Below are 26,393 nucleotides of genomic sequence, written 5' to 3'. Positions count from 1 at the left end.
AGTCTAAAGACCTTTTGGCCTACCAGTGTCCATTCACCTGGAGATTAAATATAACCCAGTAGGTAATGAATATTAGCCTAACTTTGTGTCCCATGATCAACTCAAAGAAGACGATTTTACAGGTCCTATTTTATTTATTTTTTTTCTGCTATAAAGCCGATCCAATAACAAAAAATCTAATTTCTTCATAAATTTAGGTCAATATGTATTCTGCTACATATTTTTGGTAAAATAAATCTCAAATGTATATGGATTGGTTTGCACAAAAAGTTATAACCACTACAAACTATGGGATATTTTTTATTTTTTACTTATTGCAGCTTATAGGGGGACATTCTGACACTAAGCCTAGGTTCACACTCTTGCGATGCAGAAACCAGCTCGATTCCAGTATCACATCTTCCCCCCCCCCCCAAAGGAAGTTCACACTACCCTCTGCGAACATCTGCATGTGTTAATTACACCCCCAGATCGGTCCAAGGATCACAGTGAGAACTGTGGATTCGGAAAGGAATCGGGTTGAATGGGTGTTCACACACATCCGATTCCAGTGCAGAGGAAAAAAAAGTTCCCTGCACCTTTTTTGTGCAAATCTAATGCAAGTTCAGCCATACAAACTGTATGGCGGAACTCGCATTGCACAGACATCTTATGTGCTCAGCAATGCGGGTGCAAATCACATTCGATGTCTGTGTTCGCATATATGTGAACCCAGGTTTACTGATACTTTTTGGGGACCAGTGACACTAATACAGTGATCAGTGCTAAAAATATGTACCGTCGCTGTACTAATGACACTGGATAAGAAGGGGTTAACATCGGGGGCGATTAAAGTTGTTCCTAGCAAGTTTGCTATACTGTGGGAGGTGCTTTTACTAGGGGAAAAGATTGAAATTTATTTCCTGCTTTTTAGGGGCACAAACGCCATCCCTTCCCTCCTGTCAGAATGGCAATCTGCTTTGTTTACAAGCAAATCACAGTTCTGTGTCTCTGCTTGTCAGGTGTCTGAGGACCTAGAGTACCCGCTGATTATTATTATTATTATTATATAATCTGTATGTATGTGTACACCCCTCACATTTTTGTAAATTATTCTATCTTTTCCTGTGACAACACTGAAGAAATTACACTTTGCCACAATGTAAACTAGTGAGTGTACAGCTTGTATAACAGTGTAAATGTGCTGTCCTTTCAAAATAACGCAACACACAGCCATTAATGTCTAAACCACTGGCAACAAAAGTGAGTACACCCCTAAGTGAAAATGTCCAAATTGGACCCAATTAGCCATTTTCCCTCCCCTGTGACATGTGACTTGTTAGTGTTACAAAGTCTCAGGTATGAATGGGGAGCAGGTGTGGTAAATTTGGGGTTATCGCTCTTACTCTCATATACTGGTCACTGGAAGTTCAACATGGCACCTCATAGCAAAGAACTCTCTGAGAATCTGAAAAAAGAATTGTTGCTCTACATAAAGATGGCCTAGGCCAGTGATGGCGAACCTTGGCACCCCAGGTGTTTTGGAACTACATTTCCCATGATGCTCGGCTACACTGCAGAGTGCATGAGCATCATGGGAAATTAGTTCCAAAACATCTGGAGTGCCAAGGTTCGCCATCACTGGCCTAGGCTATAAGAAGATTGCCAAGACCCTGAAACTGAGCTGCAGCACAGTGGCCAAGACCATACAGCATTTTACCAGGACAGGTTCCACTCGGAACAGGCCATGCCATGGTCGACCAAAGAAGTTGAGTGCACATGCTCAGCGTCATAAAGGAGGTTGTCTTTGGGAAATAGATGTATGAGTGCTGCCAGCATTGCTGCAGAGGTTGAAGGGGTAGGGGTGTCAGCCTGTCAGTGATCCGACCATATACCGCACGCTGCATCAAATTGGTCTGCATGGCTGTCATCCCAGAAGGAAGCCTTTTCTAAAGATGATGCACAAGAAAGCCCGCAAACAGTTTGCTGAAGACAAGCAGCCTAAGGACATAGATTACTGGAACCATGTCCTGTGGTCTGATGAGACCAAGATAAACTTATTTGGTTCAGATAGTGTCAAGCGTATGTGTAGCGCCAGCCAGGTGAGGAGTACAAAGACAAGTGTGTCTTGCCTACAGTCAAGCATGGTGGTTGAAGCGTCATGGTATGGGGCTGCTTGAGGTGCTGCTGGCACTGGGGGTCTACAGTTCATTGAGGGAACCATGAATGTCAACATGTACTGTGACATACTGAAGCGGAGCATGATCCCCCCTCCCTTTGGAGACTGGACCGCAGGGCAGTATTGCAACATGACAACGACTCCAAACACACCTCCAAGACAACCACTGCCTTGCTAAAGAAGCTGAGGATAAAGGTGATGGACTGGCCAAGCATGTCACCAGACCTAAACTCTATTGAGCATCTGTGAGGCATCCTCAAACGGAAGGGGAGGAGCGCAAGGTCTCTAACATCCACCAGCTCTGTGATGTCATCATGGAGGAGTGGAAGAGAACTCCAGTGGCAACCTATGAAGCGCTGGTGAACTCCATGCCCAAGAGAGTTAAGGCAGTGCTGTAAAAATGGTGGCCAAATATTGACACTTTAGGCCCAATTTGGACATTTTCACTTAGGGGCGTACTCACTTTTGTTGCCAGCAGTTTAGACATTAATGGCTGTGTTGAGTTATTTTGAGGGGACAGCAAATTTACACTGTTATACAAGCTGTACACTCACTACTTTACATTGTAGCAAAGTGTCATTTCTTCAGTGTTGTCACATGAAAAGATATAATAAAATATTTACAAAAAATTGAGGGGTGTACTCCACTTTTGTGCAATACTGTATATAATCACACATGATCTGGCGCAGAGGTGCTGCCTTGTAGCAGTAAAACTGCTACACGGCCAACCTGAAGCAGATAAGGACGAGGTGGCCGGCATCCCGGCCCGCTTTTTAACAAGCTATTCACTGGTTAAGGATGCCGGCAGCTGCCTGCTGATTAAAAAAAAAATTAAAAAATGCTACCGCTCCAACACGCTTTTGAAAATGCTGCAAAAACACTGGCAAAAAGCACTTCATAGCGTTTTTATCTGTCCTTTTTCTTTTTTTAACCGCTTCCCGGCCGGCGCACGACTATGTACGTCGGCAGAATGGCACAGACAGGCAAATGGGAGTACAGATACGTCTCTTTGAATTGCCATTGCGTGTGCGGTGGCCCGTGCACCGGTCGCCACCTCCGTGAGCACGATCACAGGTCCCGCTGTCTCACGGGGAGAAAGAACGGGGAGATGCCAATGTAAACCGCATCTCCCCGTTCTGCCTAGCAACAAGTGACAATGATCTCTGCTCCCTGTGATTGGAGCAGAGATCAGTGATCTGTAAAACAATAAATAATCTGTAATCCCCTATTTTTGTAAACACTAACTTTTGCGCAAACCAATCAATCGCTTGCTGCTTTTTTTTTTTTTTTTTTTTTGTTATATAGCGCAAAAAATCAAAACCGCAGAGTTGATCAAATACCACCAAAATAAAGCTCTATTTGTGGGGGAAAAAAAAGGACGTCAATTTTGTTTGGGAGCCACGTCGCACGTCCGCGCAATTGTCAGTTAAAGTGACGCAGCGCCGAATCGCAAAAAGTGCTCTGGTCTTATGCCAGCAGAATGGTCCGGGGCTTATGTGGTTAAACAAATATGGTGGGGGTGTAAAAAATAAAATAAAAAAAATGTGCTTCCACCAGAAATTAAAATCTTCCATCAAGAACAATTTATACTTTCGCTAATGCTTTCTAAAACATTATTCATACCTTAGCCATAAACAAATGCCTTTGTGACTATTCCCTTGCAATGTTATCTACAGTTTCAGAACATTTTGAAAATGAGTCATGTAATGGAATATGAAAGAGATCGCCAAATGAGCGGTTATTACAAGGAATCTTTTTATATTTCATTGTTGGATGTCTAAGCTCTTGTTAAAAAGCAGAGAAGGATGTGTTTCTACCCTTGGCAAAGGTCCTCTGCTGCAATGAGTCATCCCCATTAATGATCTTTGTACGTTTTCTGTGGAGACACCGGTTCTAATCACTGGCCTCTGTTTCCTTTATAGAGACAAATGAAGGAGTGTATGGTCAGGCTCATTTACTGTGAAATGCTGGGCTATGAAGCTTCCTTTGGCTATATACATGCCATTAAGTTAGCACAACAAGGAAATCTGCTTGAAAAACGAGTTGGTATGTATCCTCTTCAGACTGGAGTAAGGAAAAGAAGTATATGGCTTGTCTCATTCTTAAATACCAGTAAAATGCTTGCTTTAAATATGGTATCTGTACTAAACAAATGACTCTTGGATTCTGTTATATTACAAATGTCAACACCCTTTCCCCTCCAGTTATATACAGTGCCTTGCAAAGGTATCCCCCCTCCTTGGCTTTTTACCTATTTTGTTACATTACAGCCTTTAGTTCAATGTTTTTTTTTTTTTATCTGAATTCTATATGATGGATCAGAACACAATAGTCTTAGTTGGTGAAGTAAAATTAGAAAACTATATACATAAAACTATTTTTCAGAATAAAAAAACTGATAATTGGCATGTGCGTATGTATTCACCCCCTTTTTGTTATGAAGCCCATGAAAAGCTCTGGTGCAACCGATTACCTTCAGAGGTCACATAATTAGTGAAATGATGTCCACCTGTGTGCACTCTAAGTATCACATGATCTGTCATTACATATACACACCTTTTTTGAAAGGCCCCAGAGGCTGCAACACCTAAGCACACCACTAACCAAACACTGCCATGAAGACCAAAGAACCCTCCAAACAAGTAAGGGACAATGTTGTTGAGAAGTACAAGTTGGGTTAGGTGTTAAAAAAATAAAAATAAATATTCAAATCTTTGATCGCTAGGAGCACCATCAAATCTATCATCACAAAATGGAAAGAACGTGGCATAACAGCACACCTACTGAGAGACTGCCGCACACCAAAACTCACAGACCGGGCAAGGAGGGCATTAATCAGAGAGGCAGCACAGAGACCTAAGGTAACCCTGGGGGAGCCGCAGAGTTCCATAGCAGAGACTGGAGTACATAGGACGACAATAAGCCGTACGCTCTATAGAGTTGGTCTTTATGGCAGGGGCCAGAAGAAAGCCATTACTTTCAGCAAAAAACAAACTGTCACGTTTTGAGTTTGCGAAAAGGCATGTGGGAGACTCCCAAAACATATGGAGGAAGGTGCCCTGGTCTGATGAGACTAAAATTTAACTTTTTGGCCATCAAAGAAAACTCCGGCGTAAACCCAAACCATCACATCACCCAAAGAACACCATCCCCAGAGAAACATGGTGGTGGTGGCAGCATCATGCTGTGGGGATGTTTTTCAGCAGTCAGGACTGGAAAACTGGCCAGAGTTGAGGGAAGATGGATGGTGCCAAATACAGGGATATTCTTGAGAAAAACCTGTACCACTCTGTGCATGATTTGAGGCAAGGAGGGAGGTTCAGCTTCCAGTAGGACAATGACCCCAAACACATTGCTAAAGTAATGCATGAGTGGTTTAAGGGAAACATGTAAATGTGTTGGAATGGCTTAGTCAAAGCCCAGACCTCAATCCAATAGAAAATCTGTGGTCAGACTTAAAGATTGCTGTTCACAAGCTCAAACCATTCAACTTGAAGGAGCTGGAGCAGTTTTGCAAGGAGGAAATGGGCAAAAATCCCAGTGGTAAAATATGGAAAGCTCGTAGAGACTTATCCAAAGTGACTTGGAGCTGTGATGGCCACAAAAGGTGGCTCTACAAAGTATTGACTTTAGAGAGGGTGAATAGTTTTGTCCTATTGTTTGCTTCACAATAAAAAAAACAACTTCAAAGTTGTGGGCATGCTCTGTAAATTAGATGATGCAAATCCTCAAACAAGCCATGCTAATTACAGGTTGTGAGGCAACAAAACACAAAAAATTCCATGGGGGTGAATACTTTTGCAAGGCCCTGTACATGAGATTGTGTAAATTATTAGCCACCACCATTAGTTTTGGGCAATTGCTTGGAGCCAAGACAAACACCAATTAATAAAAAATAAAAAAAAAATAAAAAAATATATATATTTTACACGCACACATATATGTATGTGTCTATATTGTGTGTATGTATATATCGGTGATGGCGAACCTTGGCACCCCAGATGTTTTGGAACTACATTTCCCATGATGCTCATGCACTCTGCAGATTAGTTGAGCATCATGGGAAATGTAGTTCCAAAACATCTGGTGTGTGTGTTATATATATATATATATATATATATATATATATATATATATATATATATGTATGTGTGTGGTTGTGTGTGTTTTTTTTTTTTTGTTTTTTTGTTTTTTTTTAAAAGCAGAGGCCCTAGAGAATAAAATGATGGGTGTTGCAGTTTTTTTTTTATGTTACACAGTATTTTGTGCAGTGTGTTTTTTTTTTTTTTTCTTTTGTTTTAACACAATTTATGGGAAAATATATACTTTAATGAATTTTAGTGTCCACAGGAACAATATAGTACCTTTTTATTTTTTTTATTTTTAAATATATATAAAAAAAAGTTGCACTGAGTAAATGGATACCAAACTTGTCATGTTTGAAAATGTGTATACGCCCAGCAAACTATGCTAACTGAAAAAAATCTCCATAGGGAATGCTTTAAAAGCTTTTACAGGTTACCAGTTTAGAGTTACACAGGCAGTCCGGTGCTAGAAATATTATTCTCGCTATAGCGTTCAGTTTGTGTGGTGTGAACACACATGCGTGTGTTCACCTTTACCCGAGAGCATAGGGGGATAGGGGTGTTTTATTTATTTTTACACTTTCTGGGCAATAAAGTGCTGATAAAAAAAAAAAAAAATTATAAACACAAAGAATGAACAACGAACAACCTCTCTTGTAATAGCATGGGCATTGACAGGTTCTCTTTATTGAGACGTGTGGTCTATTTCACCCCAGATTTCTCCTCTACCCTTTAAAAGCACCTGATCATACTGAGATCGGTTTGATTAGATGCTTTCACAAGCTAGTAATTGTTTACATCCTGGCAAAACTGGAAGTGAGAAACTCCTCATCACTTCAAGTTTCTTATATCATAGGGATGATCAAGGACATTCTGGTCCTTTGTCATCTGTATGGTAGGCCGGTGGAACTGCCAGCTTCAGTCCGAGTCTCCCCGGTAGGACGGGAGAACCCGAAAGGGCTTGGTGCGGCTATTTCGCTGCTAGGACTGCTATTGCATAAAAGTCCATCGCCAGCTTCAAGATACCAGGATGATGCCTGTAGATGCAAACATCATCCTGGTATCACCACTGAAAGTCATATGACATCCTATGGGTGGGAAGTGGTTAAAGCGTATGGAAGCCCTACAAATTAAATGCATCTTCTTCTTTTTTTTTTTTTTTGGTTTGCCAAATATACAGTTGAAGGTGGCGGTGTTGAAGCGGAACTCCAGGAATTTTAGCCACTAAGATAAGACATTGAGGCGGCAAGCATGTAGATTTATCTCTTTAATTTGGATCTTAGATTTATGGCAGTCCCTGAGGCATTCTGGTGCGGTGAGAGGAAAGAGGCTGTGTTCTCACACACACTATCCCTGTGAATGCGTTCACAAAATACAAAGGCTTCTTTGAATGTGCAGCAGAGGAGAAGGTTGGGCACAACAGCTGCATGCAACTCTGTAGCTACCGGAGCTTAGAAGGTCCAGCACTGAAGCTCCAGAACAATAGCGTTGGCTATCCTTCTGAAGCTCCATAAAACTGTCAGATCTAAACTTAAAGAAATAAGTCCACAAGGTGGCATGCAAAAATACCTGTTGATTTTGCCAGAAATCTTGTTAGGTGATAATTTCCCAGGCTCTTTGTGTAAGGAGATATTCTGGAGATGAGGTCTGTGTAATCCATTAGGAATGAAGTAGGCAGGGCTAAAATTATGTGCTTAGAAATTCAGGACTGTGTTGTCGTATGGAAGAGGAAAATAGGAGCACACTATTTTACTAGCACAACATTTATTCTTTGTACTTGGAGCCTGTTTTAAAGTGGTTATAAATGTTGGGTGATTTTTACATCAATGCACACTGCATTAAGGTAAAAAACAAAAAACCCTTATCTGAGCCTGTCACGATCAAGCAATGTGCCTGGTGGCAGTCTTCTCTTCCCTCTCTCCGGTCTTCCTCTTCTCACAGAGACTTGGGCAGCAGGAGCCATTGGCTTCTGCTGCTGTCAAAGGATGCGAGGATCGATCGGGGCGGGGCCAGTTTGTGCTGTCTGTGTCAATGGACACAGGCAGCAAGGCTCGGGAGTGAGCCTGCACATGTCCCCCCATAGCAAGCAGCTTGCTATGGGGCATACAGAGAAGAGGAGGCGCAAGGAGCGCCGGAGGGGGCCGCCCAGATCAGAGAGGATTGGGACTGCTCTGTGCAAAACGCGTATAACATGTTAGGAATTTATTAAAATAACAGTCACTTTAAGAGAATGAAAGATGGCGAAATGTGCATGTATTCTAGAGATGTACTAATTTTGTGGTTTTTAAATTTATTTTTATTTTTTTGTTTTTTATTTTGGTTTGGCACTAAACTTTAAGTTGTTTTGGATGCCTCCCTTTTTGCCATGATAGCAGAACTAGTCTTCTCCTCAAATCCACGAGAATGGTAGCCATACACTAAATGAACTCTCTTAGCTTTATTAATCAAAGTACAATCAAAGTACAAGCTCCTCCCTCTGATATATTTAACCTATAAGATGAAATCGAAGAGAAGTGCTCAATCCCTATATTCTACTCATATTTTGGCCCATTTACAGGCCCAGATAAGCAACTGCAGAGAAACCAGCAGAAAAAGCTAGGGTGCAGGCACACCTTGTTTGGTTCAAAGTACCTAGATACACAGCCAAAGTGATGCCCTTGATGGTGCCAATTGCTATTGGATAACATGCAAGCTGCCACTGCTGACCTTTCTTTAGGGAAATTATGGTTATCTTGCTTTGGTATATTGAGTCATAACCCAGAATTATCATGGAGATAACGACTTCTGACTATTCTCTGACTTTCCTGGAAACTGGCGTTTTTGGAAGAAGACCAGCAATGGCAGCTCCGGTATTTCTCCCATGGCAAATCTACTTTACAGATTTATATTTAAATGCATTTGTGTCCATAAAATCCCCATATAATTGCATGTCTTTTTCTCTTTTTCAGGATATCTTGCAGTGTCACTGTTCCTTCATGAGAGCCATGAGTTGCTGCTCTTGTTAGTAAATACAGTGCTAAAGGTAACATCCAACATGGATATTTGTTGTTTTTTTTTAGTAGTTCTTAGGAATAAACTGCACAGAAAACTATACATAGTGTTTTTTTTTTTTTGTATAGTGTTTGCTTGAATGCATTACGGATTTAGTATAGTCCCCCTCCAATTAAGCTAACAGGATGCATCCTCATGTACGTAGCCTCCCACCTGGTGCTGATTTCTATGAACATATCTGTAATCATGGATTGTATTTCATGGCAAACCTAGTTTATAATGCACAGGGATCGTAGATCAGGCCAGTGCATTATATTGGGCACAAACCAAAGTCTCACGATCTTGTGCCAGTAGGATACATAATCCACTGACATTTGCTTCATATGTATTCAAGCCTGTGATTTTTTTTTTTTTTTTTTTTTTTTTTTTTAAATCAAGACTCAAATGTTATTGAAAATTAAGAGTAGTACAATAACATGACATAGTACATAACATAGACTAAAATTATGATGACAAAGTAGCTTCATATTCCAGACTTCCAAAGCAAGTGCAAGTAATAACAGTAGCAGAAATGGCATAACTGGTAATTTAAGCAGAGTATGGATAGCAAAAAAAATAAAAAAAGGGGTTCAAGAGGGGGTGGGGGAAAGGGAATAGTTGGCTGGGTTAGGACATGCCCTCAACAGAATTGAACACGCCATGACATCGAGTAGACTGCTGTTGCCTGTGCAGGGTCTCAATATGGTGTAGTAGGTTAATCTAATAAAGCAATATATACATTTTAAACACAGGTATCCGATTACGTAAGACACCTATTCCATATTTTGTGATACTTGGAGGGACATCCTCTATGAAGGTAAACTAACTTTTTGTAAGGAAGTGTGGAGTTAACATCTATCAACCAGGTTTGAAGGTAGAAGGTGCTACCTGCATCTAAGAAAGTGCAATACATTTTGTGGCACTGAAAAGGGTCTCATGAAGAAATAGTTTGGAACTTATCCATATCAGGGTCAGGTAGAAGGCCAAGGGAGGCAAGGTTTGGGGTCTAGTTGGAGAGGGGAACCCATCCGGTCATGTAAAAATTGTATGATTTGTAGACAAAACGCCTGTATAATGGGCAGGTCCAGATCAGGTGATAGAACATGCCTGATGCAGCAGTGCATTGGGAGCATAATGGGCTGCAATCTGAACAATATCTAGACACCCGAGTTGAGTAAGGTATGCCCAATGAATAACGTATAGTTGCGTATGGCGATTTGGGAACTTAAGGGAAACCAGTTTGTGGCCATCCAAAACCTCCTCCCATTGTGAGTCATCTAAGGCCTTTACACCTGCCTCCCAGCGATACTTTACCTTATAAGCCATGCGGGTGGTAGGTAGGTGCTGGTTTTCGAGAGCTCTGAGAATGATTATGAAATGGTGGCTGAATAGAATTTGAAGAATAATGCCCATGAATATCTAGCCTAAGTGACCGTTATAGATCTAGCCTAAGTCTTCTGTTCTAATTTCCTCTTTATGTGCCTCTCTTAGGACTTGCAGAGCACCAATCTGGTGGAGGTGTGTATGGCTTTGACTGTGGTGAGTCAGATATTTCCTCGGGAGATGATTCCAGCTGCTTTGCCACTCATAGAGGACAAGCTGCAACATTCTAAGTAAGCCAAACGCGATTTGTGGAGCATTGGTCCTAGGATGTAATGTTGTGTGTTTTGTAAAGTGGTCATGAATTTTATGTTTGTGTTGCATTTAAATCTTGGATGTGAGAAATATAACGGTGCACTTTGATCCTTGTTAATCTGAGATTTTACTACATATTTTTCATCACAGTATGCTTTGTCCCCTCCCAACCTCTCTTCCATGTTTCATAGGGCCTTGGGTATCAAATCAAAAAAAAAAATGATATATTTTAGCATTGCAATCATTTTTGCAAAAATGTTAATCTTGCTCTAGTGCAGCCATGCTTGACTGGGGTTCTGTGGGATCCTAGGGTTACCCCAAATGTTGCTAGGGGTTCCTTGAGCAGTGAACAACTTCTGCCTCTTAGTTGAGTATCCACTGACAAAAAATGATCCCCTTTTTATCTAAATAGGAGGAGGTTTTTCCCAATGACCATGAATATAAGGCGCATTATTACCATTGACCACGATTGTACTGAGAGTTGTAGGTATAGTAATTATTAGCAGGGGTTCCCTGAGCCTGGAAAGATAATTCAAGGGTTCCCTGTTTTTAAAAAGGTTGAGAGGCTCTAGTTTGTTGGGGGAACACTGTGACATTCACAATACCCAGTGCCTTTATTTGGGGTGGAAAAAAACATTTGTGGCACATATTTTCTCTGTGCATACTGACAGCTGTATAATCTGTGTGCGACCTATGATCCCAACATTATCTCTGCAACAGAATGTAGCTGAATAGCCTGACATAGGATAAGATTTTAGAGGGAGAAGCTATGTGTCTGTCCTTTTTGAAGCAGCTTTATGAATATGGAATATAGAAATGGCAAACAAGTTTAAATGTATGGAAAATGTATGGAAGTAACATTAAATCATGCAACCTGTAAAGTGGTTGTAAAGTGAATGGCCTCAGGTGTTATAGAGAGATTAAACCAATCATCCTACAAGTTTTACCTGTTTATTTACATCTGTCTTTCCCCTACATCTATTCAAAGTTCAGAATTTACACAGGATCTCTCAGATTTGAAAAGCAGGAGGTGGGGAGCTGAAGTTAAACCAGTGAGTAGAGCTCTGAGAGCTGATTGGAGGTAAGGGACACACTCCCCTTCATGCAGCACACTGGAACAGAGCAGAGGCTGCAAATCAGACTGTGCCCTCCCCTGTCACAATTTCTTATCAATTTCTTATCATTCGTCACGGGACACAAAGCCATATTTAATATGTGGGTTATAGGCCACCATTAGATGATGGACACTGGCACACCCTAAGACAGGAAGTCCACTCCCTCTATAACCCCTCCCACTACTGGGAGTACCTCAGTTTTTTTCGCCAGTGTCTAAGTTGTTGGTCTCAAGTAAAGATGTGCTTTGCTGAGCTCCACTGGAACAATCCTTGCTGGGGCCAGCTATGCAGCCGGATCCACTCAAAGTCTTTACAGGCTGAATTAAATGGTACCAGGGCCCCGTGGCGGAAGAAACAAGGTTTTGCCTGTAACGCTTCTCTTTTTAAGAGAGCTGGACCCCGTCATCCAGAGCTTAGTTTTTTTTTTTTTTTTTTTTTTACAGCCGTAAAGTTTTTTTATTTTTTTTTCTGGCTGGTTGTTTGACGGGTCCGGGAGTGTGGGTTTCCTGAGGGTCGTCGTCGTCCCCCCCGGTTCCTGAAGGTTTTGTAACGAAGCACACCATGAGAGGTGAGGATTGGGTCTATTGGTTTAACCACAGAAAACCCTGTGGCGGGAAAGGTAAGTGGAGGTTTCTAAGGAATTCTTAAATTTTCTTATGAAATGTCTCCTTTAAAAAAAAAAAAAAGTAAATGTAAAAGAGTCCCGGGTCTGCATAGAGCACGTACATTGTCGTGCTTTCCTCAAACATCACACTGTGTCACAAAAGCAGCAGGCTTCCCTCTGGCATGCAGCTCAGACATCTGGTAAAATTGGGGGAGGATTTGCCTCCCCGAAACGCCCCCCCCCCCCACCTTGACAAAGCTCACCCCCTTTTCCTGCAAAGGAGAAGCCAAAAGCGATGGGCGATGTCGCTCCGTTTTTTTACCTCCACTGGATCAGAGGCCCGCGCTCGCATGGGAAAACCCTCTTTTGAAAAGGGAGGGGAGGCCGCGATGTGATGGAAGGGGTGGGGCTTAGCGCGGTGTTGGCATCCTCCAATGTTCAGTGCGGGAGTATGTTTAAAAGCTAAATTTTTGCTGGCTGCAAATGTCGGGGGGGGGGGGGGGGGACACAATAGCAAAAAAGTGGCATATAAGAGGTTGGTGACACAGGCATTTCCTGACACGTTACTAAACGCATCAGGCTGAGCGTTAATAGTGGCTGGACTATTGCTCAAGCAGTGGGTGCGTTTTCTTCTGATAGTACCTCTGCTTTTGTGCATTGGGCTAAGGTCAGAAGGAGGGGTTTAAATACCCCCTAAAAAAAGGGTCTCCCTCAAGCTCTGGAAAGCCTACTCATCTCTACAGTGGCATCCTCCCCTGAGAGGAGGTGTCTGGTCAGAGTGAGCATCGGGGCCATGAAATGTTTGCAGACTTGAGGATTGGGAAAAAAAAAGTTAGCAGCTTTAATTGCATTCCAGTGTGGGACAAAATGCGACAGGTTCTCTTTCATTACCCAGGACCCTCAAACTGTGGAACTAGGGGTGGAAGAAGATGAATTCCCTCAGGGGACTGTGGTGAGTCTGATGACTCCTCTTGTGAGGTGTCAAATGCGGGGGATCAGCTTTCACAATCTGTAAGATTGTGCAATTTCTTGCTGAATGGTCTGCTCCACATTTTATGTACCCTTAACTGAGTGAGTGTTTTGGTTTTATAAAGCCTCCTCAAGCTGTGCATACCTTTTCAGTCAATTCATTGCTGGAAAAGCTTTTTGTATCTGAGTGGATCACCCACATAAGCATTTTGTTTTTTTCCCTCCTAAAGTTTTTTTCACACTTTATCCTATGGAGGTGAAAATTCACTAAAAGGGAGGTATACCCTCATTTAACTCTGCTATATCCTTTGAATAAGAGTTTGACTTGTCCGGCATACAATTCTCAAATGCTTAGGGGTCCAACGGATAAAAAGTTGGAATTCCTATTAAAAAACGAAACAAAAAAAACAAAACCCTTTTTCTCCTCTGGCAGATTGAGTGCCTCAGCCTGCGCTGACAATAATTGGTTAATCGTTGAGAGACCAGTTTAAACAGGTGTTCAAGGTTATCCTGTTCAGCAAGCCTAGGACTGGGCAAGCTACTAGCAGCTTTATGTTTGCAATGGTTGCTATGAGAGATTCTATCCTTCAGGCCTTGCGCCCTTCGCTGAGCGCCAGGCAAGAAGCTCCTGGCTAGTCTTCCTTTTTGTGGTGAAACGGTTATTTGGGGATGATTTTGGTAATGCATCCAAAGTAATTCTAGTGGAAAGTACCCCTTTGCCATTTAAGAAAAGGAGTAAACGTATTTTCATTTTAACGAGCTCCTTCTCCTGTGCCAGGGACATCAACCTCGAGGCAGTCTTGATGGACTCCGCCATCAAGTTCAAAAGGTATTCCTCAGGGTCAACCCCAGGGACAAAAGAGGTCGTGGGAGAGGAAACCTACAAAATACTAAAGCCTCCTTTTGAGGAGACGCCACCGCTCGCTCGAGTAGGGGGAATACTTCTGCAGTTCTCAAGGATCTGGCAGGAAGAGTGTCGAGACAGATGGGGGACTTCCTCAATAGTTTCAGGGTACAAACTGGAATTCCAAGAGTTCCCGTCTACTAATTTTCTCATATCAAATGTTCCTAAGGATCCAGCATTGGACCATCTTTTGGCAAAAAGTGATCATGGTGGTCCCCATGTAAGAGCAGGGGTTGGGGTTTGGTTCAAACCTTTTTTCATGGTGCCAAAACCGAATAGACATTCTGGATCTCAAAAATCGAATTCAATTCCTAAATATAGCTGCTCTTTTTTTCGCATGTCAATCCAATCAGTTATCTCCATCCTACAAGGAGGAGAACTTCTGACATCAGTCGACATCAAAGATGAATACCTCCATGTGCCTATTTCCTCGCTCACCAGTAATATCTACTTTTCAAGGTAGAAAATCTTCATTTTCAGTGTGTAGCTCTGCTTTTCGGTCTAGCTACTGCACCTTGAGTGTTTACTAAGGTTCTGGCCCCTCCTTTAGCCATATTAAGGGCCCAAGGTATAACAATTATAGTTCACCTAGACAATCTGTTCTTCATGGACCAGTCTGTAGCCCGCTTACACCAACGTATTGTCGCCACATTCGACTAACTGGAATACCTAGGTTGGATTCTCAACTTAGAAGAAATCTTCCTTTAAACCATGAAGAAGGCTAAAATACTTGGGTCTGATATAGAAACACCCAGAAAAAGGGTATTCTTGCCCCAGGCAAAGATCAGCGCCATAAGGGAACTGATTGTTTCTGGTAGTCGAACCAAGATGACTTCTTCTATTCAGCTTTGCATGAGGTTGTTAGGATTGGTGACTCATTCAAGGCCGTTCCTTATGCTCAGTTTCATTCGAAACTGCTGCGAAGCGGTATCATATCGGCTTGGAACAAAAGGATTCACGCTCTATATTTCCCAATGTCTCCGACTCCAAAGGTGCACTGGAGCCTAAGTTTATGGTTAATAACCAAAAATCTGCAAAGGGGAAAAAACCTTCCTTCAGTTACCTGGGCAGTTTTAACAACATATGCTAACCTTTTTTTGGGTTGGGGAGCAGTCCTGGAAGACACAACTGTCCAAGAGAAGTGGCCCAGATCAGAAATGGCCTTGACTATTAACATTCTAGAAATTCAGGCAGAGAAATTGGTCCTGAGGGCCTGAACGTTCATGGAATTGTCCTGCCAGGATTGAACCCGACAATGCCACAACAATGGCCTATATTAATCACCAAGGGGGCACAAGAAGTTGTGTGGCCCAGAGAGAGGTGAATCATATCCCATCTTGGGCAGAAAACAATTACTTTTGACTATCGGCAGTCTTCATTCTAGGAATAGAAAATTGGCAGGCGGACTACTTGAGTCGCCAGCAGTTGTTCCTGGGAGAATGGTTCCTTCACCCCAATATCTGCCTATCAATATGTCAAAGATGGGTGATCCCAGATGTAGATCTGTTTGCGTCCAGGTTCAACAAAGAAATCAACAACTTTGTGTCAAGAGCAAAGGATCCGCTAGCATGCGGAACAGATGCCTTGCTATTCCTGTGGAATCAGTTCTCACTGATTTATGCATTCCCTCCTATTCTGCCTGCGTCCACGACTTCTTCATAGGATCAAGCAGGAAAGGAAGTCTGTGATTCTTGTGGCCCTTGAGATCTTGGTATGCAGAGATTGTAAAGATGGAGGTTGGCACCCCAGGAAGTATATCCTAGGTAGAATCCTTGACTTTCTACAACTGAAATTAGAAATAAAGCTGGTCTTGAGTACTATCCAGGGCCAGGTTTCGGCCTTATCGATATTATTTCAGGGACCGTTTGCTTTATACTCTTTGGTTCGTAGCTTTATTCAGGGGGTAAGCGGCTTAATCCTCCGGTTAGATCACCCCCGAACCCTTGGGACTTGAATTTATTCCTATTGGCATTACAGAAACAGCATTTGAAGCCGATACGACATATTCCCTTGGTCCTTTTGACAAGGAAACTAGTTTTTATGGTAGCCATATCTTCTGCAAGAAGGGTATCAGAGTTGGCTGCTCTTTCTTGTAAAGAGCCATATTTAATTATTCACAAGGATAAGGTTGTATTGTGTCCTCATTCTAATTTTTCTACTGAAGGTAGTGTCAGGTTTTCATTTAAACCAGGATATTGTTCTACCTTTTAATTTTTCCCAGAACCCTGTTCTGCGGAAGAAAAGTCACTACTTCCCCTTAAAGGGGTGAGAGCTGTCAAAAACTATTTAAGGGGACTGCTCAGATTTGGAAAACTGATGTTTTGTTTGTGTTGCCTGGAGGTCCTAAAAGAGGACAGGCAGCATCGAAAGCTACTATTTCTAAATGGATTTGACAAGTGATTGTTCAAGCTTATGGTTTAAAGAGGGAAAGTTCCACCTTTTCATATTAAAGCACACTCCACCAGGGCTGTTGGTTCTTCCTGGGCAGTGCATCACCATGGCTCAAATCTTCAGGGCCACAACTTGGCCTTCAGTCCATATATTTACCAGATTCTATCAAGTAGATATAAGAGATCATGCAGGTATCGCCTTTGGGCACAGTGTGCTGCAGGCAGAAGTATCTGGTACCTCTGGTCTCATGGTGCCCTACTTTTGTTGTCTCCCTCCTTTCAGTTGGAATTGCTTTGGGGCATCCCACATAGTAACTACTATGGCTCTGTGCCTGGTAATGTACCATAAGAAAATAGGATTTTTTTAACAGCTTACCCGTAAAATCCTTTTTCTTTGAAGTACATCACGGGACACAGAGATCCCTCCCTTCTTTCTGGTATACACGTGTAATGCTTTGCTCCAAAAACTGAGTTACTCCCAGTGGTGGGTGGTGTTATATAGTGAGTGTACTTCCTGTCTTGGGGTGTGCCAGTGTCCATCACCTGAAGGTGGCCTGTAACTAGAGGTCGGCCGATATATCGGCCGATATTTGCCGTTTTTTAAATAATCGGCATCGGCCGATTCTGCTGATAAAAAGCCGATTCTACAGCGGGACTTTGAAATGACTTCTGTAAGAAGTCAGTGTGAGTTGCTGAGTTGTCATAGCAACACTTTCCTCCTCTCTGGGCAGGCTGCCAAGAAAAGAACTAAATGTTACAATGTTTACACTGAATGAATGAAGTCATCTCTGTGTGTAGAAGTTCTCAGTTTAACCATTTAAATACTTTTCTTACACTTGTTGCTTACAAGTAAAAATCCTGTATTTTCTGCCAGAAAATCACTTAGACCCCCAAAAATTATATATATTTTTTTTTAGCAGAGATCCTAGGGAATAAAATAGCAGTTGTTGCAATATTTTATGTCACACAGCATTTGCACAGAGGTCTTTCAAATGCATTTTTTTGGGAAAAAAATACACCATTTAAAAAATAAAAATAAAATAAAAACAGTAAAGTTAGTCCATTTTTTTTTTTTTTTTTTTTTTTTTTTTTTTTTTGTCCAAAAGTTTTGACTACCCGTTTTTATTTAATATATAGGTTTTTTTTTTTTTTTTAATCTAGATCATACATACAAGTAAACTGATTGGAGGTTTGTTTTGTTTAATAAATGTTTAAGTGTAAGAAATTTTCTGTATCACTAATGAAGGCTGCTTTCACACTGGAGCGGGCAGGCGTTGATGGTAAAACGCAAGTTTTAGCGGCTCTTTACCATCATTTTAGCGGTGCTATTTGGCTGCTAGTGGGGCACATATAACCCAGCTAGCGGCCAAGGAAGAGGTTAAATGCGCCCATGAAGCACCGCTTCGGCAGTGGTGCCCATTCATATCAATGGGCAGGAGTGGTGGAGGCGCGGTATACACCACTCCAAACGTGCTGCTTGGAGGACTTTTTTTTTAAGATCCTGCCAGCACATCGCCTCAGTGTGAAAGCACTCTGTCTTTCACACAGACTGCAGGGGAGCCATTTTGCAGGCACTTTACAGGCGCTATTTTTAGCACAAAAGCACCTTAAAAAACGCCCCAGTGGGAAAGGTGTGTTAGATCAAGGGGGATTAAAAATAAATAAATAAAATAAAATAAAATCGGCCTAACATATCGGCCCAAAAAAATCGGCATTATATATCGGCTATCGGCCACCATGATTTCTAAATATCGGCATCGGCATCGGCCAGAGAAAAACCCATATCGGTCGACCTCTACCTGTAACCCATATAGTAACTACTATGGCTCTGTGTCCCATGATGTACGAAAAGGATTTTGCAGGCAAGCTGTTATAAAAATCCTATTTTTTTTTTTTTCTCTTGGTGTCAGGAAAACTGGTCAGAAGTGACTCATGGAGATAGCAGAGAGCAATAACACTTGGTGCTCTTAATTGAGACAAGTATACGGGATATGCTACATGCTTTTTACTGTACAGTCCAGGAAAAATGCAGCATGTTCTACTTTAAAAAAAAAAAAAAAAACACTTGACAAAGCAGCCAATTTAAACCCTACTATATATTTTGCTTGTTAATATGGCTAGTGTGCAAACTGTGATTATATTCTTGGTAGCAAGATGTCGAGTTTAATTCTAGATTCTGAAGTTGGTGATAAATGAAAATATTATGCAAAGCTGTAATGTGAGATAGAGGTGTGAATTGCATCAAGTAATATCTAGCTTTAAGTGTTTAATTTTAATTTATCCTACTGAACAGAATAGCTATTGTTGGTTTCTCCTATTTGATGAATAAATCAATCTTTTCATAGACTGAAGTTATGCAGAGTAGATGGTGTATATTGTACATTCACGTCAGTCCCTACCCTCAAGGAGCCTAGAGGCCAAAGTCCCTAACTCACATTTATACATACACATGCTAGGGCCAATTTAGATGGAAGCCAATTAGCCTAACAGCATGTCTTTGGAGTGTGAGAGGAAACCCACAGTCACAGGGAGAACATGTAGACTCCAGGCAGGTAACGCCGTGGTTTGGATTCGAACCAGCGACCCTAGTGCTGCCAGGTGGAAGTGCTTACCACTTAGTCACTGTGCTGCGGGGATTAGGCATGCAAAATACATAATACCTTGGTAAAATTAGTTACTTGCAATGAATTTGAAGCCACTCTAAGATAGCTGCTCCCTTCCAGTCCAGCCAATGGTGCACAGTTCTCCCTTGCACAGCAAACAGTATGCTCAGAGCCAAACGCCACTTTTGTGAAGTTAAAACCAACTTTATTTTCTCAACAAATGCCGAACACTGTACCAAGCTGTTTCTATCTAACACAATTAAAGTAGTTGTTAAGCCACTATAACCTATTCATGCCACCCCCTCTGTTACATAAAAATATATGTCCCTGTGTCTGATCTATGGAAAAAAAATACAGATTATACCTTATATCAGAGAGTCTCCTAGCACTCACGTGTCTCCTCGGCCCGCTCTCCTCCCCGGCTGACAGCTATAGCGGGCGGAGCCAAGCACTCCCGGTGATGTCAGCCAAAGAGGCGAGGGAGCTGAGGCATCAAGTGAGCGTCGGGAGACGCTCTAATATAAGGTATAATCTGCATTTTTTTTTGTGTGTGTGTATATGTGTGTGTATATGTGTGTGTATATGTGTGTGTATATGTGTGTGTGTATGTGTATGTATATGTATATGTATATGTATATGTATATGTATATGTATATGTATATGTATATATATATATATATATATATATATATATATATATATATATATATATATATATATATATATATATATATATATATATATATATATATATATTATACATAAACACATTATATAACAGGGAGTGTCATGAATATATTATAGTTTTCATAGCAGGAGGGGAAGGGGCAGGCACTGTCACGAGCAGGGAGGGAGGGGGGAGAAGAGGACAGAGCAGGGCTATTTCAAGGTGGCTTCTATCTGACTTTTACCCTTAGACTTTAATGGAAGTCGCCTCCAAGTCGGATCCTCATCTTAATTAATGTAATTTGGATCCTAAATTACATGAAGATTACATTGGTATTCCCTGAAGTTGCTTCAATGTCACGCAGAAGTCGCCTGGCAAAGTCGCACTGTAAGTTGCCTGACTTTCAGGTCGAGACAGCGTGAACCTAAGGCTCAGTTCACACTTGTGCCACTTGCCATGCAGCTTTGGACATCAAGTCACATGACAAGTCATTCCCTGTGTTTTACAATGATAACCATTCATATACGTGTGACTTAAAGTTACAGTGACTTCAAAGTAGTTCATTAACTACTTTGGTCCGACTTTCATGCAACTTGAGGGCCAAAGACTTGTTAACCCTCAAAAGTTGCCTGAATGTTGTACCTGAATGTTGTACCTGAATGTTGTACAATGCAACAGTTGTCCATTATCACTGATCATTGCCAAATTCTTATACAAATTGTACCCATCCAAAGTTGCATCAGAGCTGCACTCCAAAGAGTCATACAGGTGTGAATGGAACCTTAGAGGCAGCTGGGCAGCTGAAAGTTTATGTGCATGCACTGGAACAAAAAGGCTCCATTCACACTTGTGTTTTTTTTTTTTTTTTTTTCAAATATAGATTTTATTTATTTAAACAATGCCCAACATGGGCGCATATATAACATAAGACATATAGTGGGATACATGGGGGGAAGGAAGGGAAAGTGCATATTGGGTTCGATACAGAGATAGAGGGAGAGGCAGACATATCTTACATACTTCACAACTTAAAGTGGTTGTATACTCGATTTTTAAACTTTTACCTACAGGAAAGCCTATAATAAGGCTTACCTGTAGGTAAAAAAAAAAATCTCCTAAACCTGTACGGTTTAGGAGATATCCCCCTTTGTATGCGCCGCTGACTGCAGCGGCGCATGCGCACAAGGGGATTCTCGGCCTGAAAATCTGGCAGTGGCCGGCGGCCGGAATGAAATCTCCCGCGCGCATGCACGGGAGTGACGATATCGCGGCTCCGGCCACTCACAGCGCCGGAGCCGCGATACCCGGAAGAAACGCAGAGGGAGCATGTCAGCTCCCTCGGGGTGGATCGGGCCAGATGTCGGGGCCTCGTTCTAAGGTAAGTATTTCATAATGAGCTAGTATGCTGTAATCTGGTTGATTCAGGAACACCTCGTCGTATACTTGGACCAGATTGCAAACTATCTTACAGGGTCCTCAGAGATACTCCTTCAGGGGAGAAAATAAACTGATGCCAGAGTGCCCATGTGGTTTTAAATTTTTCCTGTTGTTGCCTCCCAGTGAGCACCAGGTCTTCTAGTTTACTAACTTCCTCCACCCTTCGAATCCAGGACGCCACTGATGGTGGGGCTTGGCTTTTCCAGTGGAGCGGTATGCAGGCTCTGGCTGCATTTACTAGGTGACACAGAATGTATTTTTTAGTAGACATGGTGTTTACATGTAAGAGAAAAAAGGCCGGGTCATCGGGAACATTGTATTCCGTGAATTTTTGGATAATGGTCCTGACTGTAGACCAGAAATGGGACAACTTCGAACAGGACCAAAATATATGTAACAATGTGCCCTGCCCCTGACCACATCTCCAGCAAATTCCCGAGGTGTTCGGATAGAAGCAGTGCAAAACCTGGGGGGTTAAGTACCACCTTGTCAGGAGCTTGTAGTTAGTTTCCTGTATTTTCATACAAATAGTAGATTGTAGGGCAAAGGTTATCATACGTTGAGTCTGGTTCGGAGTAAATGTGCAGTTCAGCTCCCTCCCCCATTTGTTCAAGAAGGTTAAATGAGTGTCATCTACCGGGGCGATAAGGAGGTTGTACATTGTTGACAGCGTCCTAGGAAGTGCCCCGTTCCCTGAGTAGTATTCCTCAAATGTAGTCAAAGGTACATCAAACTGCTGTGGAGATGGGAGGGCCCGAAGGAAATGTCTAAGTTGGACTGCAGTCCAATAAGCTAGTTTGTAAGGGCCCATCGCATTACATAGCATCTCTATAGATGGCCAGTCTCCATTCGTCCGGAAGTGCCGAGCTTGTGTGCAGTTCCTAGTGAACATAGCTTTCATAATTTGGGGGTCCAATCCTGGAGGGAATTGCGCGTTCCCCATGATAGGGTAGAGCGGAGAGTTAGACGTGGATAGTGACCCAGCTGAGCAGAACTTTGACCCCACCCGGAGCGTTATCCCTATCAGGGGATGTCTTTTCATGTTTTTAGGGAGGTGCGCATAACACCAGATAGCTCCCTGTAGTGGCACCTGCATTTGGGCTTGTTCTAACCGGGTCCACAGCTTTAAATCCCGATGGCGGCCCCAGTCTATAATCCTACCGAGATTAACCACGTGGTAGTATTTCTTTACATCCGGGACTGCGAGGCCACCGTGAAGTTTGGGTAGGGAAAGTAAAGTCCAGGCCAGTCTCGGTTTTTTATTCGCCCAAATGAATCTAGTAAACATCCCATGTACCTGTCGAAAGAACGATGTGGGGACAAGGACGGGCAGTGCATGTAGTAAATATAAAAATTTGGGCAAGATGCACATCTTGATGAGGTTGCACCTGCCAAACCAGGAGTGCAGGCCTTTATTGCCTGGACTCCAGCAGGGCTCGGGTTCTGGTTAGCAGGGGTGGGAAATTAAGCTTAAAGACATGGTCTAGATTCGCAGGAATCAAGGTCCCCAAATATGTCAGTGCTGTGGGTGTCCATTTTAAAATTAAAACTGGAGCGGAGTGAGTTCATGGTGGCTTGCGGAAGTGCTACTCCCATAGCCTCCGATTTAGTGTAATTCATTTTTAGGTTAGAGATCCGTCCGTACTCCTCAAATTCCCTGAGGAGATTCGGGAGGGATATTGCCGGGTTAGAGAGGGAAAACATCAAGTCGTCCGCGTATGCGGAGACCTTGTATTGGACACCACCCGCTATCAAGCCTTGGATATCAGGATTGTTCCTAATTTTGCATAAGAAAGGTTCCAAGGAAAGGGCAAAGAGAAGGGGGGACAATGGGCAGCCCTGTCTAGTTCCGTTTTTAATTGAAAGGGGGTCTGACAAGATCCCATTCACTTTAATTTGTGCTGTCGGGGCAGTATATATCTGGGCAATCCAATTAGTCATTTTTTCACCCAGTCCTACATGCCGGAGAACGGTGAACAGGTATTCCCAGTTAACCCTATCAAAGGCTTTTTCTGCATCTGTGTTTAAAAAGACGGAAGGTGTGCGGGTTTGATTAGCAATGTAAATTAAGTTCAACACTTTAGTCGTGCTGTCCCTAGCTTCCCTCGAAGGGACGAAACCCACCTGATCTAGGTGGACCAGGGTCTGTAAGTGGCGGGCTAGCCGGGTCGCTAAAATTTTAGTAAACAGCTTGAGATCAGTGTTCAGCAGCGAGATTGGTCTGTAGCTACTACAGACCAAGGTGTCTTTACCGTCTTTAGGGATGACCGTGATATGGGCCCGGGTGGTGTCATTAGAGAAGGTAGCCGCGTTCCCTATGGCATTAAAAAAAACACCATATGAGAGCTAAGGGTCGAGAGCAGTGTCCTATAGTATGAAAGGGTAAAGCCATCCGGCCCAGGTGCCTTTCCAGGTTTAGTCAGTTTGAGCGCTAGTTCCAGCTCGTCTGTAGTGATCGGGCCTCTAGCTCAGCTATGCTTTCAGATAACAGAGTAGGGGTCTGGCTGGATGATATATAAGCCTCCATCTGGGGTTTCCCTCCCGGTGGGGTTGGTAGGTTATAAAGGGTGTCATAGAAGTCTTTAAATGTTCCCGCAATCTGATGCGGGAGGCCGACGGTTACGTTCGCTGTTGTCTTAATCCGGGGGATATAGGTCTGTGTCTTAATGTCTTTGACCGCCCTCGCTAGGATGCGACCGCACTTATTCCCGGATTCATATGCCATGAGCCTACATTTTTGTAACGCAGCTTTAGCTTTATGTCCCAGAAGGGCATTGATCTGACTCCGAAGGGATGATAGTTCAGCCTCCACATGTGGATCTGGGGAAACTTTGTGGTGCGACTCCAGAACTTGGAGTTTGGCCAAAAGCGAATCCAGATGTTTCCTTTTTGATACGCGAGCCGTGTTTTATCAGAATACCCCTAATAACCGTCTTATGGGCTTCCCACACCGCCCCCGGTGAGGAGTCGGCCGTTGTATTAGTCTGAAAATAATAAATAAGTTCCCTATTTACCTCCTCTAAGACCTCCGGCTTCTGCAGAAGACTTTCGTTTAGCCGCCAAAATCACGTCCACTGGGACGGGTTGTTGGATAGTTTATAGGTCAACGTAATGGGAGCATGATCCGACCATGTCCGTTGACCTATAGTGGAGGCTTGAACCGCATGGAGTTGGCCATGGGGTATAAGAAAGTAATCTATTCTCGTGTATATTTTGTGGGGGGAGGAATAAAACGTGTAATCCCGTTCGCCCGGGTGTTGAAGTTGCCAAATATCGATCAACTGCGTCTCATGCAGACATTTAATAATTTGTTTACGGCACCCACAGGTATGGAGGATGAACCCGACGATGTGTCGACATTAGGGGCCAGGGGTGCGTTCCAATCTCCCCCCCAGGATCAATTGGCCCTCTTGAAATTCAGACAGTTTAGCTAGTGTGCGTCGCATTAAAAGCGTCTTGACCTTCATTTGGGGCATAGACATTCGCTAGCGTCAACTGAACATCGCCAATGCGACCTTTGAGGAACACACAGCGTCCTTCCGGATCGGTCCTGGAATCCTGAAGTGTCCAGGGTATTCTACTGGAGATAAGGATGGAGGCCCCTCGAGATTTCGTTTTATTGGTGGAATGGTACGTCATGGGGGAAAAATCTGTTTTTGAGGACCGGCAACCTATCCTCCTTGAAATGAGTTTCCTGGATATAGGCTATATCACTGCGGTCTCGTCTTAAGCCATGCAGTAGCATACGTCGCTTCTCTGGGATATTGAGGCCTTTCGCGTTTAAGGAGTATATTCGGAGGCTGTCCATCCTCCTCCAGAGGGGGAGGGAGGGAGAGAAAAAAAAAAAAGGGGGGGGGGGGAGGGTCACCCCCTTAATCGCCAAATTAGGAACGCTACCAGGGGAAGTGGGGGAAGGTAAGGTACGAACAATGGGGAATAAGGGAAGGGTAATAACTAAGGGCAAGCAAAATGCTTGCGTGGCACGTCTCCACCAAAAACGGCCGAGGACGTGCCGGCCTACGTGGGGGAAGTGGCTGGGAACAGCTGAGGAGGGATGCTCCCGGCTCTCCCCGACATCCCGGGGCCCTAGGAGCTGTTAGAATGTGGTCCACCGTTACCGATAAGTTCCCCCACCCCACCCCCGCAACCCCACGGCCGAGCCGCGGGGGGGGGGGGGGGGGACACCGGGGGTGCCAGGAGGGTCGTCGACTCCACCCCGAGGGCTCCGCCCCACCTTGCTCCAAAAGCGGCTAAACTCCCCAGCAATAGAACACAGAGCAGCGCCCCCGGTCTCCCAAGAGGCGGGGGAGCAAGCATGTATCATCCCCTGGATGGGTGAAGGTCCCACCGTCTTCGTCACAGCACCTGTCCCTCCGAATAGCCGGGTTCCCCGCCAGGAGGTGGCCTCCGACGGACACGCTGGTGCCAACATCTACCATTCCCTCCGTATGTATACATATTAAACTTAAACCCAACAGGAACGAGAGAGGAGCCAACATATAAATCAATACAATAAATGCATAAATCATAAAACTGTAAGTATCTGGGGAGAGCCCCCAACCGAGCACCATCAGTCCCCCCCAAGCCAGGAAGGGGGCAGCCACCTCAACCGGGGAGAGGGGGGGGGGGCAAAACCAAAAAAGGGAAAACCCCCACCCCCCCGAGAGGGCAGCCCCCCCCCCCGAGGCGAGGGCGAATGGAATCTTCATCTGAAATTAGCTGTGAAAATAATGTCCCAAAGTCCCTCATCGGCCTCCCAGTGCATCAAAAAAAAAAAGAAATTCCCCTGTGTTCCG

At 43.3% G+C, this 26,393-nt stretch overlaps 1 protein-coding gene across 1 annotated transcript in view; it reads left to right on the top strand.

Annotated features, from left to right (window-relative positions):
• AP4E1 (adaptor related protein complex 4 subunit epsilon 1) overlaps window positions 1–26,393 on the top strand; it is a 133,968-nt gene that overhangs the window by 19,326 nt on the left and 88,249 nt on the right. The window contains exons 3-5 of the mRNA XM_077468399.1: window positions 4,081–4,204; window positions 9,192–9,265; window positions 10,765–10,886. Coding sequence (XP_077324525.1) covers window positions 4,081–4,204; window positions 9,192–9,265; window positions 10,765–10,886 — 320 coding nt within the window. The remainder of the gene's footprint in view (window positions 1–4,080; window positions 4,205–9,191; window positions 9,266–10,764; window positions 10,887–26,393) is intronic.

Source organism: Lithobates pipiens, unplaced genomic scaffold (genome assembly GCF_037356315.1).
Source record: "Lithobates pipiens isolate NorthernLeopardFrog02 unplaced genomic scaffold, aLitPip1_a1.2 Scaffold_8, whole genome shotgun sequence".
Lineage (NCBI taxonomy): Eukaryota > Metazoa > Chordata > Amphibia > Anura > Ranidae > Lithobates > Lithobates pipiens.
The sequence above is the reverse complement of the archived record's forward strand: the minus strand, read 5'-3'. Positions and strand labels throughout refer to the sequence as shown.